Source organism: Xenopus laevis, chromosome 1L (assembly GCF_017654675.1).
Source record: "Xenopus laevis strain J_2021 chromosome 1L, Xenopus_laevis_v10.1, whole genome shotgun sequence".
In the NCBI taxonomy this organism is placed as follows: Eukaryota; Metazoa; Chordata; class Amphibia; order Anura; family Pipidae; genus Xenopus; species Xenopus laevis.
Window position 1 is genome coordinate 13,182,097 of NC_054371.1, and position 15,559 is coordinate 13,197,655.

The 15,559-nt window shown below is 40.8% G+C and overlaps 1 protein-coding gene across 1 annotated transcript in view; it reads right to left on the minus strand.

Moving 5' to 3' along the window:
• Positions 1-720: 720 nt before the first annotated feature.
• The window catches only part of gfra4.L (GDNF family receptor alpha 4 L homeolog), a 208,337-nt gene continuing 193,498 nt past the window's right edge, over positions 721-15,559 (minus strand). The window contains exons 7-9 of the mRNA XM_041587141.1: positions 6,195-6,329; positions 3,131-3,288; positions 721-1,998 (exon numbers count right to left, since the gene is read on the minus strand). Of these exons, the coding sequence (XP_041443075.1) occupies positions 1,855-1,998; positions 3,131-3,288; positions 6,195-6,329 (437 nt within the window). The 3' untranslated portion in view covers positions 721-1,854. The remainder of the gene's footprint in view (positions 1,999-3,130; positions 3,289-6,194; positions 6,330-15,559) is intronic.

The following is a 15,559-nucleotide window of genomic DNA, read 5'->3' on the forward strand; positions in this document are numbered from 1 at the left end:
GTTATACAGGGAACTCTGAGTATCACTCATGTATTATAAGGGATACTGTACCCCCTACTGTAAATGATAAGGATATTAGAAGTCACTGAGGGGTTGTTCTGTGGCCATATAAAGGCACAAGGCTGCAGGCCGAGTTATACAGGGAACTCTGAGTATCACTCATGTATTATAAGGGATAATGTTTCCCCTACTGTAAATGATAAGGATATTAGAAGTCACTGAGGGGTTGTTCTGTGACCATATAAAGGCACAAGGCTACAGGCTGAGTTATACAGGGAACTCTGAGTATCACTCATGTATTATAAGGGATAATGTACCCCCTACTGTAAATGATAAGGATATTAGAAGTCACTGAGGGGTTGTTCTGTGATCATATAAAGGCACAAGGCTGCAGGCTGAGTTATACAGGGAACTCTGAGTATCACTCATGTATTATAAGGGATAATGTACCCCCTACTGTAAATGTAAAGGATATAAGATAAATGGTTCTGTGACCATATAAAGTAAACTCTAAGTATTACTCATGGATTATAAGGGATAATGTACCTGGTCTTGTGCTTTGATGACAGATCTATACAGTGACTATTAACAGCATTAGAGTAAGAGAAGGTACAGCAGGACACATGCAGTAATATGAATATAAAGATATGTAAACTCTTCAGCAGTGGTGTCAGTTTCAGATAAAATAATTCAGAAGCGCTAACCCCATAAAATGCCATGTTTTTTTTCTATAACGCAGTTTTATTTGTTGCTGTAAACAAGACAGGCTGTAGAGAGTCTTCTCGCCGGGGTTGCTGCACTGTTTACATTTCGCATTGAATATTGAATTAGAAAAAATAAGCACATTTGTGAATCTCAATACATACAGTACTCCAAGAGCCGGAATATTGTATCTCACCACACACACACACACTGGACAAAGTGATTTTCTTTATATTTACTTCATCTCCGGCTTAAAAATAACGTCACGCCCCTGTGTTGTGTATATAATACAATTTAATATCATTGTCCGGGGTGAAGGAGGAAAAAAACAAAACCAAAAAAAACATTCCCTAGATTAAAAATCATACGCCATGTTGGTCCTTTACCTATTTCTGTTAGAGAAGAAATTGTTGTCAGAAAAACGTTCATTGACTTTTGAAAAGCCGAGAGGAACCAAGAGGATCGGCTTATATCAAATCCAGATCTTCTGGGTTATTAACATGTAGAAATCGTCTGAGGACCCACAGGAGAGAGGGGCTGACTTTCACTTTGAATCACACAAGCACTTTCCATGTTTCGGAAAATAACGGAAAGTCTAAAAAAAAAAAGAAACTGCGCCATGGCAACGGTTCCTTGTTCTTTTGTCATTCAAATGAAGGAAACGATAACATCAAATTCACATAGACTTTCTGTTTCCCCAAAGAAAAGAAGAAAATAAGAGCGGGATTCATTGCATTGTTGTATGCGTTTATCTACATACTAGTGTCAAATAAATCAAATGTGATCCGATTGGGTTTATTATGGGATCAGCTCTTGTGCAGTTCCGAGTGCTGGGTCTTGGCGTTGGGTGCTGTCCATTCTCCATTGGTGCCTCTGCAAAAAACAGGGCACCATTGTTCTAGACAATCAAAAGACTTAAGGTCAAGTCACATGGCCTCAATTTAAAACGTGTCCCAAAGTCACATTGGAAACTTGTAGAATTTGTGATTAATGCAAAAAAAAACAATAAATTTTTTCATATACACGAAAAGAAAGAGAAGGCATTGAAGGTTAATGTGACCTAACCTAAATGAAAGGAGAAAGGAAAAATAAAGGAAATGTTCCTCCTATAAACCATGTTCTGAGAGCACAAGGTGGTATAACCCTTCCCTTTCACACAAAAGTCTGAAGGAATAGGGAAACGAGAAGGCAGCTTCCAACTCCGGCCAAGGGGTAGAAAGGGGAAAGAGCCAGAGAATGGGAGACCTCTGACTTTATTTGATTGGATCCATGCAAAAAAGGCTCCTCCCTGGAAACCTAGACAACAGGAGAAGAAAATAATCGTATCAGTTGGCATCGAATCAGCAAATTATCTGAAAGCTTTAAACTGTATAAATTATTTTAGGAAAACCAAGCTAGTCAAACATCTACTTTGGTGTTCACCCTTGAATGGAAGCTGCTTGGAATAAAGGACAAATACAATACCTGCTTCTTCTGCCTGGTCCAGTGATTGCAGTGATGGCTAAAAGACCAGATCTGAGCACCTGACCCACCATGTTTGTTGTTGCATCAGCCAATGATCTGCTCATTCAGCCATTGGTTTCAATATGGTGCCACATCCAATGAAGGTGACTGGATTAATGAAAGTTTTGAAAGTTCATAGGGGTCATTTATGAAGACCCCAGACAGAAATGGAAAAGTCCCAAGGTGAATCCTCCCCCCACCCCTAATAATTACAGTGATGTTATTTAAAGGGAGCTCTGGTGGTGGCCACAGGTCTCTGAGCTCCGTTTTGGACTACAGCAAGTCGTTTACGATAGAAGCCATCGCTCAATGAGCACAAACTTACATAGTAACATAATAAGTTAGGTTAAAAAAAGACACACGTCCATGAAGTTCAACCTTTTTAACTTCATGGTTATTACCCAATTCTTTGCATTTTGCACCCTTCTTCAGTCTGTCAGTGGTCAATTGAACCATGCCTACACCCAGCTTCAATGTAGTGTCACATTCAATGGTGGATGGATTAATGAAAACATTAAATCCTGTATGTTCTAAAACTGTTGCAGACTGATTCCCCCAAATCAGGGGTCCCCAATCTTTTTTACCCATAAGCCACTTTCAAATGATAAAAGAGTTGGGGAACAACTCAAGTATGAAAAAGAAAATACTGGGGAATGCTAAATAAGTGCTGTGATTGGCTATTTGGTAGCCTCTTGTGTGGAATGGCAGTCTACATCTGGTTTTTATACAACCAAAACTTGCCTCCAAGCCTGGAATTCAAAAATAAGCACCTGCTTTGAGGCCACTGGGAGCAACATCCAAGGGGTTGCAGAGCAACATGTTGCACGTGTGCCACTGGCTGATCACTGCCCAAAATAAACAAATTTACACTCAACTAAATCCAACCCCAAGGGGTTATACAGATACTGTATGAACAATGTCCTACCTTGGTTGACTGAAGCTGGACAAAGATGCTCTCTTCTAGCACGGAGATGGAACTGTTTTTATGCACCTCTTCTGTAAACGCTGGTGTTATTGAGGCAACAGAGGGACTTAACACTGGATTCAAGTTTGTCCCATTGCCAAAGGCGTAAATAGCATTTTCTAGAACAATAAACAAAAAAGTCTTTATTGATCACACAAGTCGCTAATATAAATGACAAAGGCACTTTATTTGGCAGCCAGAGGTCCAAAAAGTTGCTGAAAAGAAGCAATTTTTTACAAAGTGCAATAAAACTTGCTACAGGGCAAGATAGAAGAACAAACCAGCTTTTTGTTCCTAATGATGACTTGCCAGCCGGCAGGAGCAGGCGTTTGACTGAGAGCTTGATCGGAATAAGTGGAGCGTGCCATTGATTGCCAGGGCCATTATAGAGGCCAATGATTGAATAAAGAAGGCAAATTCAGCTCATTAATCTTCCCAAACGCCAGATGTGGCTGGAACGTTGTGGTTTGTACACAGCTACACAGTTTCTCTAACTTCTGCTCTGGTGAAAACTTTCCCTTCTTAAAGCTCACAGTGGAATGGGTGCAAAGCTGGACTAGAGCTGTGCGGTGAGTAGATACTTATGGAACAGGTACAGGATCACATGTTTAACTGCCTAATCTAGTTTAGCGTTTGGGAGGGGGTAATAAAGTGCAATGTTGATCTCATCATCACCATGAATCACTTGATACAAGTCAGTGGAAGCTCACTGGGCTATCAGCAAATCTCATGAACCAAATAGCAGAATGCGAGTTCTGTAGGACAGGAATGAAAAGTCATGCATCAGGAATGATTCCTAGCATTATGATATGTGGGTGTATGTTCTACAGGAAGATGCTCTAGATCAGACACGCTCAACCTAAGGTACTTCCATCATGTTTTCAACCATCTGCTTTTAGGAGCTTTTGAGAGACATGGGGATATCAAGAGTAATAACAGGTAAAAGGTTGGATTAGCTTTGATCCTTCACTAAAGTTCTACTGTTCTAGACAATGACCTAATCATAAAAGGCATCAGATATGCAGCCAGGCGGGTAGGTTCCAGCCTATGTAGAGTGTGTTAATAGGACCACCACATGGGGTTTGCCTTGATGTTGGTATGGTAGGCCAGCAATTTTATGCAGATAGGTTTGAGCTGACTTTTGCACCAGATTGGGTTTGAATTGAGCTCTTCCTTCTGCTCTCACTGCCGTGACCTTACTGTGCCAGCAGCCTCTATTTATAGGTGCACACCTGCCCCACCCCTTTTGGGACATCAGAGATGGGCGGGTGGGACAAAGGTTTATAAATAGAGTGGTGGTGCTGGTTGGGTAGGGTTCAGGTTGGGAGAGCTTGGGTTAGGGACAGGTTCGGTTAATTTTTTAATACGCACATCAATTTTATTTGAACACATGTTCAATACCTCCTTTCTGTTTGGATGGACATATTGGGATGTGGGGAGGCTCATTCCCTACAGGCCTTCATTAAGATCCACCCTTGTCCCCCCCATTTTCTAGATCCTCATCTCACTGGCTTCCAAGACCAATATTAAAAGAGCCCATTGTCAGCAAAAACACAGGATTCCATTTACCTCCCAATATAAAAAAATGCAGACATTCTGCTTTATCAGAACCACATTCTGCATTGCAGCTTATTTTATCTTCCTTTGTTACAAAATACAGTTGAATAAATGGATTTGGAATTTTTTTTATCAGAATTTTATTCTCTCTTCAAACACCTCAGAGACTGCCTTTTACGGCTGCGCTTACAACACACAGATTTTTAGCATGCGTTGTATTTTCGATAAATATTTGATAAAACATAAAGTCTACTGAATAAAGTGTAACATTTCATACGCCAGCAAAAAAGAAGAACTTTCAAAAATTTAAAAGAAGAAAAATTACAGAAAAAACAAATCTAAGTTTTATACTGCGTTGTTTGGCATTTTTGTACTAAATATGTAAAAAAAAAACTAAATTTTGTGTTGTTTTTTATTAAAATTGCAAAAAAATACATTAAAATATATGTTTGTAATGTATGCATTAAATAATGTAAAATTAAAAAAAAGTTTTATATATTTTTGTATGACAAATTAAATAAAAATAAAAGAACGTTAAACTGTTGTGCATTCTGTTAAAGGTTTTAATATATCAATGTAATAATCTGCCATATTTATTACTTTTAGGAAAAAAAATTATGGAAGAATGTAGTTGACGGAAGACAACTTTGTATTACTATGTTCAAAAGGTAGTAAATATGCCCCTAAGGGGCAGATTTATCAAAGGTCGAATTTATGTGAATTTTTTTTTACTCCAATAAATTTGAATGTATTCACAACTTTAATGGGAGGTTATTTAAGAAAAACTCGATTGTCTAAAATTACAATGAATATTCCCGACCCAAAACTTTAATCGAATTCTAATCGAATGTTTCCTCCGAAAAAACTCCACTTGTTAGGAAGGCTATTAACATCTTCAAATGGGTCACTGGACCTCTGCCATTGACTAGTGATGGGTGAATTTGAAATTCGCGAAACGGCGAAAAATTCGCGAAACGGCGCCGGCGTCTCGTTTTTGATGCCGGCGCCCGTTTTTTTTCGGGCAAATTTTCGCGGGGCTGTTCGCGAATTTATTCGCTGGCGGCAAATCGCGCAAATTCGCCATGAAATCGCGCAAATTCGCCGCGAATTCGCGCCTGGTGAATAAATTCGCCCATCACTACAATTGACTTCTACATGAACTCGGAAGGTTTTAGGTGGAGAATTCAAATCATTCCCAGGGTCAAGGTTTGATAAAACTCAAATTCGATTATTCCGAACTCAAATTTGTTAGTTTTGACTAAAAACCTAATTCAAAAATTGTAATTTACAAGTCGAAGCTTAATAAATCTGCTCTCAAGTGTAATGTGGTCACTTGGACATTCTGTCCTAATCTACCCCCAACAGTCTACAGAGTTCGGCTGATCTTTGGACAAATTTAGGTCAAGCACCTCCTCCCAAGAGTCCCATATACAGTCAGGAATATTTGAGCTGATTTCTGAATACTTACGGAGACAGATGTTATTTGTGAAAAGGTGGAGGAAGTTCTCACACTCTTCTTGACGGTTGCCGCTCGTATTACAAGTGCACAAAGGGGAAACGCTGGAGGAGGAGTTGTCAACATAATTGGGCGTGATGGCGCTACCTGTTAACAGAAGGCATAGGTTATGGAAAATAGATGATTATATGGACTTGTAACATTGCGACTAATCCCCGTGACAAACATTGCCCTTCAATTTAATTGCGAAATCCCTATTTTAGACCACAGCAATTGAAAGTCCATAAAACAGCAACTAAATGAATCAAGGTGATTACAGTTATGACAATTGACTGGCCAAGTTGGGAATATTCATGCTGCTCATGCTCAACCATCTATGGTCAAGATCAAGAAATAGGAGGACCAAGATCAATCAATCAGGATCAATAGTGGATCAAACATGGAAGATTTGAAGGTCTTCTAACTTCCCTTTAGGAAGAACAGAATCCGCCAACTGTTGTATGAAGAACATGCTTTGACTCTTTATAAATAGGGATCTACTACATGTTTCTTTGCTGATTTGTAGGTTACAGAAACAGGTAAATATGTATCTGATAAAAAGAGAGAGCAGTCAAAATACATGGGCACCAGATGCACAAACTAACCCTTGGGAATATTAGCAACAGATTCGGTTACTAATTGTAGCAAAGCACATGGATAGCAGATGGGGAGGCATCTTGTCATACACTGGATATTTCACTAAGTCTGTACCAGATGGATTAACCAGCAAAAAGGCCAAACCATCAGTCTGAGCCCTAGAGTGCTAGAAAATGACGGGGACAAATTAAAGAGCGCACTCGAGTCAAATTTTTACCCTCTTCAAATTCTAATCATTTTGACCTGAATTTATACCTCTGGTTGCGAATAGAATTATTTCTGACAACTCAACCAAAATAATCAGTAAATGCCTGTATACTTGGTCAGTATACCAGAAAATGTAAGTGTACCCAGCATTTCATTCCTTCATGTATACCCAGCATGCCAAGCTTCTCCTGTATACCCAGCATGCCAAGCTTCTCTTGTATACCCAACATCCCAAGCTTGTTCTGTATACTCATCATTCCAGCATCTCTTGTATACCCAACTTACCAGGCTTCTCCTGTATACCCAGCATCTCAAGCTTCTCCTTTATACCCAACTTCCCAAGCTTCTCCTGTATACTCAACATGCCAAGCTTGTTCTGTATACTCATCATTCCAGCATCTCTTGTATACCCAACTTACCAGGCTTCTCTTGTATACCCAGCATCTCAAGCTTCTCCTTTATACCCAACATGCCAAGCTTCTTCTGTATACCCAACTTCCCAAGCTTCTCCTGTATACTCAACATGCCAAGCTTCTTCTGTATACCCAACTTCCCAAGCTTCTCCTGTATACTCAACATGCCAAACTTCTCCTGTATACCCAACTTCCCAAACTTTTTCTGTATACCCAACATGTCAAGCTTCTTCTATATACCCAGCATCCCAAGCTTCTCCTGTATATCCAAAATCCCAAGCTTCTCCTGTATACCCAGCATCCCAAGATTCTCAAGATTCCCAAGATTCTTTTGTACACCCAACATCCCAAGCTTTTCCTGTACAATCAACATGTCAAGCTTTTCCTGTAAACCCAACATCCAAAGCTTCTCCTGTGAACTCAACATCCAATGCTTCTCCTTTAAACTCAACATCCGAAGCTTCTCCTGTAAACCCAGCATCCAATGTTTCGCCTATAAACTCAACATCCCAAGCTTCTCCTGTATACCCATCATCCCAAGCTTCTCCTGTATACCCATCATCCCAAGCTTCTCCTGTATACCCATCATCCCAAGCTTCTCCTGTACACCCAAAATCCAAAGCTTTTTCCTTATTCCCCATGCCTGAGCTTCTCTTGAATATCACATACACATTTTTCAGCAAATCTGTAGAGAGGAAGAAGGAACATTTAATTTCTCACCAGAGCTGTCAGACTTGGGTACAACTACTGCACTCGCCCCCATTATCCACTATGCATTGTTGCTGTCAACTTCCTTTTCATTATCTTATGAGGATTTCTGTATGTGACACACAGAGTTTTATTTCTCATTGTCGGAACTGCATTAAATTAGGTTCTGGTGCTTAATGAGAGGGCAGGTAAAGTATGAGGATGAGTTAGTGTTTGGAATCAGAGCTCTGATATCACTGCGGGTTTTGAGAGACTATTAGGTGGGAAGCAAACCTGTTCCTCTGGCCTGATTGTCGTTTATGCCATTTGTGCTTCAGATGTTTCCACCATTATTTCTCTCTATCATTATCATTAAGGACCCCCTGATCACCTGTATGTTTCAAGCACACGGGCACATAGCAGCTCATGTTAGACAACTTCATTATTTCAGCAAAATTATTGGACAGTGTCCAAAAACTTTCCTTCTTGAACAATTAATTTTCACCTTGATAGAGCACAGCAGTATAATAAAGCATGTGCAGGTGTGAAAAGCTCAATAGTAATGACTTTTATAAGTCTATCTATCAGACGGCACAGCAATCTGCTGAAGCTTACTCTACTGAGTCAGACGAGACACAAACTGGAGCCCCAGCAGAATTAAATAATTGAGTCGTTGTTTAAATCAAATAATTGCATCCAGCCAACTTAATCCAGCAAGGAAGGCAAACAAAAGATCTTAGCAGGCCAGATGCCAATGGAGCCCCTACTGGGGTACAAAGGCTCCCCGGAGCCCAAAAATATGTCAGCTGGAAAATTCCTTTTATCATTTTTTATATCTATCTATCCATCTGTTTATCTGTCTGAGCTTTATATACTGTAAATGAATGTGTTTTTATTGGATTAGATCCGTCATCAGCACGTTTATGGGAGGGAATTCCTTAACCTGAAAGGTGAAATCACCTTCCCTCCGATCACCTGCAACACCCTACGTGTTATTTTCCACCATTTGAGCAACAATTCCAGATAATGGACAATGTGGTGCACAAATTAGGGAGAGGGAAACCTGATACATTAAAAGGAGCACAATACAATCTGATGCTGAATTAGGGCAATAGGAAATGCAGGACAATGTTAGGGGCAATGTACTGGGGGTGTGGGTAATGTAATGCATTATAAGGGGTAGAGGGCAATGGAATGCTTAATAAAGGGTAGTTTTACAAATTATGCATATTAGTGGGGAGTGGGTGATGTTGGGCAATATAATGTACAATTAAACTGGCTCTACATGTACCAATAACATTAATATGTACATGATGGCCAGGTCTGCCATCATGGGGTAAAAGGGGCACTGCAGTTAGTGGTCCTGTCCCAGAGGGGGTCCCATGGATCCTGGGCAGAGTTCTGGATGGAGCATGGAGAAGAAACAGGGTCGGGATGGGAAAAAACCTGGTGAATCTAAATGAGCCCCAGCATGGAGCAGAAACAGGGTAAGACTGGGAAAAACTTGGGGATTCTAAATGAGCCCCAGAATGGAGCAGAAACAGGGTCGCACTGGGAAAAAATCTAGTGATTCTAAATGAGCCCCAGCATTGAGCAAAATACTGCTTCATGCTGGGGCTCATTTAGAATCCCCAGGTTTTTTCCCAGTGCGACCCTGTTTCTGCTCCATGCTGGGGCTCATTTAGAATCACCAGACAGTAGTGATGATAAATGAACGATAAAGGGCAGTTGGAAGACTTACGCATAATTAAGGGCAGCAGTTAGAATTATGTGGTATTAGGGGTAGAGGGTAGGGGTAATCAGGTCTGGACTGAGAATTAAAATCGGCATTTCAGGTACACAGAGGCTCAATCAGCCCCCACCAGCCCATTAAATAGTGACTGTCTATGGCACCTTACAGCAGCCCCTCTGGCATTTGCCAGAACCAACAGATTGCCAGTCCGGGCCTGGGGGTAATGACTTGAGAGCCATTCCTGAAGACTGGGACTGAAACAAAACCTGCCTTTTCTTTGGCCAAAGTACTGCCGGATTTACTGCCCCTGGTGGGACTGAACCCCAAGTGATGCATCACACAGTCAGATAACATTAATCTCCCCCCATTAATCACACCTTGACTTCTTACATCTGGCCTTCCCAAAACCCACAGAGTTAAATACAGAAATCCCTGATACAAATGAAACGCAGGCTCCCTACTATTCACCAACCATAACTCACGCTCCTTCCCTTTAGGGGGTTCAACAACGAACAAAGTGGGATAAAAAATGCAAAAGTAAAACCCGATCAATATCCTTCGGGAAAAGACAAAATGCTGCTTCTCGGCTTAAAAATGTAAAATAGATATTTTTATACAAGCGCATGATTAGTTTAGGCTGAAAATGCTAAGGAATAATGTGATTACTCACAATATGAGCGGCTGAAATGTTACAATTATGTAAGAAAGGGACTTAAAGGCTTTGGCATTAAATCTAATTGAATTAGAAACTGATAGATTTCAGCAGAAGCTGCTCCAGGGTGTCACCTGTTGGAGGCCAAGAGGTGAGAGAATGGATTTCTGCTTTCATATTTTATAATAAATAAATGAAATATTCCCAGAACCTCAGAAACTGGATTTGTATTGGATTTTTTGCATACGGAAATTTGTACGTGGCGGCAATTGTGCGTTCCAGTATTTCGGATTTTTCAGCAGGATATTTGATATAAAAGAGGGCAACAATACATTTGTAGCCTTACAGAACATTTGCTTTTTAGATGGGGTCAGTGACCCCCCATCTGAAAGCTGGAAAGAGTCAGAAGAAGAAGGCAATTAAATAAAAAAACTAGGGATGCACCGAATACACTGTTTTGGATTTGACAAATCCCCGAATCCTTTGTGAAAGATTTGGGGGGTTTTATAGGTGGATACTTCTATCAAGGTGAAGGGAAAACCTAAGGTGCACGTAGAGATTTCTCTTGTTTCATCTGTTGGGATGTGCAGTTCTGAGAAATAAATGTTCAAACAATTAAATGTTTTTAGATAGAAACGAGTGCATTCTGCATCACAGCCGATGATGAGGATTAGGCCCATAGAATGTGGGGGTTATAGGTGGAAACATATATATAGATAAAGGGGAAACTCAAAAGCTGCCCATACACGGGCCGATAAAAGCTGCCGACAGACTCAGCAGCTTATCAACCGTGCGTGTGGCCCTCCAATGGGCTTCCCAGATTGATATATGCCGAAAGTCGGGCAGATGTCGATCGGGCAGGGTTAAAAATCTTGTTGGATCACGGCATCTGTTCATAGATGTGATCCTGCGATCTAACAGCCCATATTGGCAGCATTATGATCCGAATGCTGGGCCCTAGGGCCCACGATTGGATCAGCCCAATATCACTATCAATGTGGGCATGTCGGGGAGAGACATCGCCAAACGAGCGGATCACCCTGTGTATGGCCACCTTAAAGGAGAAGGAAAGGTTAAAACGAAGTAAGCTTTATCAGAAAGGTCTATATAAATACACCAGTAAACCCTCAAAGTAATGCTGCTCTGAGTCCTCTGTCAATAGAAACAGCACATTTCTTTCCTTCTATTGTGTACTCATGGGCTTCTGTATCAGACTTCCTGTTTTCAGCTTAAACCTCCAGGGCTAGGGCTTGAGCATGCTCAGTTTGCTCCTCCCTCCTCCCTTCTCTACTGTAATCTGAGCCTAGAGCAGGTAGAGACTCAGACAGGAAGTGATGTCACACCAAGCTAATATGGCAGCTGCTATCCTAAACAAACAGAGAGAGAGTATAGAGCTGTTTACTCAGGTATGTTAAAGCATTCTGCAGAATAAATATAGAGTTCTAGCTTGTACTATTGTGGCTAATCTATTGGCAATAAACTGCTTGCATAGCTTTCCTTCTCCTTTAAGGTGCATGTAGAGATTTCTCTTATTTCATCTGTCAGGATGTTCAGTTCGGAGAAGTAAAGGTTCTGCACCACATCTGATAAAGGATTGGGCCCCTATCATGGGGGGAGGGGGTTACAGGTAACTGATAATATAGAGGAAACCATAAAGGTGCAGGTAGTGGTTGTTCTTAATCTGTGATTTTCATACACTTACTCACATGCACAATATCATCGAATAAGCTTTTTAAGGATGGATATTAAGTTGGGAATTGGATTTTTGAGATTAAGCATTAAGAGTTAAAAAAATGTGAAATCCGATGAGAGACATTAAAGGGGTTGTTCACCTTTAAATTAACTGTTACTATGATGTAGAGGTTGATTTGCATTTGGTTTTCATTTTTCATTATTTGGGGCTTTTGAGTTATTTAGCTTTTTATTCAACAGCTCTCCAGTTTGTAATTTCAGCAGTCTGGTTGCTAGGGTCCAAATTACTCTAGCAACCGTGCATTGATTTGAATAAGAAACTGGAATATGAATAGGAGAGGCCTGAATAGAAAAACACGTAATAAAAAAAGTAGCAATAACAATATATTTGTAGCCTTACAGAGCATTTGTTTTTAGATGGGGTCAGTGACCCCCATTTGAAAGCTGGAGAGAGCCAGAAGTAGAAGGTAATTCATTCAAAAACTATAAGAAATAAATAATGAAGACCAATTGAAAAGTTGCTTAGAATTGGCCATTCTATAACGGACTAAGTTAACTTGAAGGTGAACCACCCCTTTAAGATGCTGTCTAATTTGCCCGTTGCACATGGGATAACCAGTACCCACAAGTGTTTGGACGTGGCCTCAATGTAACGAACGTAGAGAGAGATCTGCCTAACGATGCATGGAGCCTATGCATTTATAATCAGCATGCTGCCTTGTGTTATAATGAACGGGATCTATGTGCCTATATTACACACTCCATATAGGAAAGCAAAGCCTTTTATTACACTAATGTGCAACTGCCAACTCTACGTGGCAGGGAGTTGAGGAATACGATTGGGTCTCATGGAGGAATATTGTTCTTCAGGCTTGTAAAACTGTCTTTACTTCTCACACTCTATATACTCTATACTTCTCACACTATAGAGTAATATATACCCGATTCAGCCTAGAAACTAGAATTTCATATGTTGTCATGCCATCATGCTAACTGTCATATATGGGAATGCTGGGGAGGCAATAAAGGCTAAAGCTGGAGATACCCTGGTTGACTGACCGGAACATTTAGAGCATGATCTATGGCCTTGAGGACCAACCATCTTCTGGAAAGTCATTCATTGACCCAACCACCCCAACACTGATGATCACTGATGAGTTGCCAAGCTAAGAGGGTATTGTTATTGAAGGCTAAGGGCAACACATTACAAACTGGGGGAAAGCCATATGTCTTGCCCACGATTTGATGGCTGCCCCACTCTGGGGACCCCTGGAGCTATCAGCACCCTGGATCTGGTGACAGAAATTGTGCAATTGCGGCGGATGCAACTCAGAGTGCATTATGGGTTAAAACTATTTCAACTTGCATTGAAAACTGCACTTGCGTTCATAAATGACCCCAAATGGTCAGGTGGCAAATACCTGGCCATGCCATTTTGACTATTCATAAATCGAAACTACCCAAACTTTTACATTTCAGAGCAATTCTGTCTTGACCACTTTAGATCATATTTCTAAAGAATGTCACCAGACTTTTTTTTAGCCAAATATATTGATGTAAGTTTTTCTCCTTTACCATACTGGTCATACCCCTTATTTCCCAGGAGAGGAATTAGTTTATTTGTGAAATGACTTCAAAAGGAAAATAAAAGAATTGCCTTGAAAATTCTATTGTCAGGCATTTTAGACGGAAGCTTTTACAGAGTCTAGTCTTTGTGAAACCCAATATCCAATGTTGGACTGGGTCTCCTAGGGCTCAGCAGAGGACCTGACACCATAGTTGCACTCTCAAATACAGATAGTGCCAAAGGGTATAGATATTCATTAGGTCCCATAGATTGAAGAAGGATGGGCTGATAGGAATAGTACTAGGTGGTGGCTAACTAGAGGTTGGGCCCACCATGAGATCTTCTGGCACTTCTGGTAGGTGAGTCTGAACCTGACAATCTCAATAATACTGTTTACAGCACCTCGTGTACCTTAATGAATCAACCCATAGCCTTCCTGGCAATTGTCCTAGGCAGTGTCTCACTAGAGGCTGGGCCCACCAGGTGATCTTCTGGTAGGTCAGTCTGTACTTGACAAATTCAATATTACTAATTATAGCACCTCATGTACCTTAATGAATCAACCCGTAGCCTTCCTGCTATCAGAACAGAGCAACTACTTAGCTCAGGTCAGACAAAACCTTCCCATCCCATTCTTTATAGCTCAGGAGAGCAGGTCCACTTTGCAAATGTCAATAGTAAGACTGGTTTTGATGGATAATCCCAGAAGAGGACAAATGAAAATCTCAGCTTGTTCCTCTCATTTATCTCAGCAGAAGAACCAGCTGGCAATTACCACTCTGCAACACGGGTTCCTAATTTGTGCTGTGGGATTTGAAAGTCTGAGATGCAAAACCACTTAAAGGGGAACTGATATAGCAATAAGACCTCCAAACTGAAGGGGGTGTTCAGTGAACAAGGAAGATTTGGTGGTTGCACCACTATGCTGATGATTTGCATGAGACTTCTTTTAATTGAGTGCTTTTTCATGGGGTCAGGCTGGGAAATAAAACAAGACTCTCTGCCGGTGACTGGGAGTCAAATTAACATTGAATTTCACTTTGCTCCACACCAGGTAATTTGTTCTGCCTTCCCCCATCCAAGGGGCTGTCGTCTGGCATTTAGTTGAGGATTAAAGAGCATCAAGCGCACCTTCTCCCTGAGTGCCGTGTCACAAGCAATAAGCTCTCCTCCCAACACTAACTCCCCTTCTTCTATTACATAAACACTGAGTGTCATGGAACCTTTTGATTTGGTCCCAGGCTGCTTTATAAACCGGTCGGCATCAAACTGGATTACAGGCTGAAATTAGAATCTGTCCTGTAGGTAATTTCCAGCTCATCAGCAAAGAGCAACGAGGGAGATTGAATTTCCCCATCTATAAAACTCTGCTTATCTGAACACAAGCAACCAGAGGGGCCCAAGCTTTTGGATATAAAAGGGGCAGATTGTATACATATTGCCTTAGTACCCCAAGGGGGAGTTAACTCAGCTATTGTTTTTGGTTTTGAATGGCTTTCTATGTTTATACAGTGACACATGCTAATATTTCTAACTTTATGAAGACTAATGGGCTTTATGGCTTATTTATGACCACCTCACTCTATCCAAGGGGTTTGAAGCCCTCTTTAAAGCTCCAAAATTGGTCAGGGCCACCCTAACTCATCTTAAGGTTACAAATATGTAAAAGTACTGACTTTTTTAGCCATTTAGCTATCTTTACAAGACTATCCAGGACAGGTAATATGTGTTCACCTAAAATATCTCCCTAACTGACCTTCAGGCTGATCTTTTAGGTCAGGAGTCCCGAAC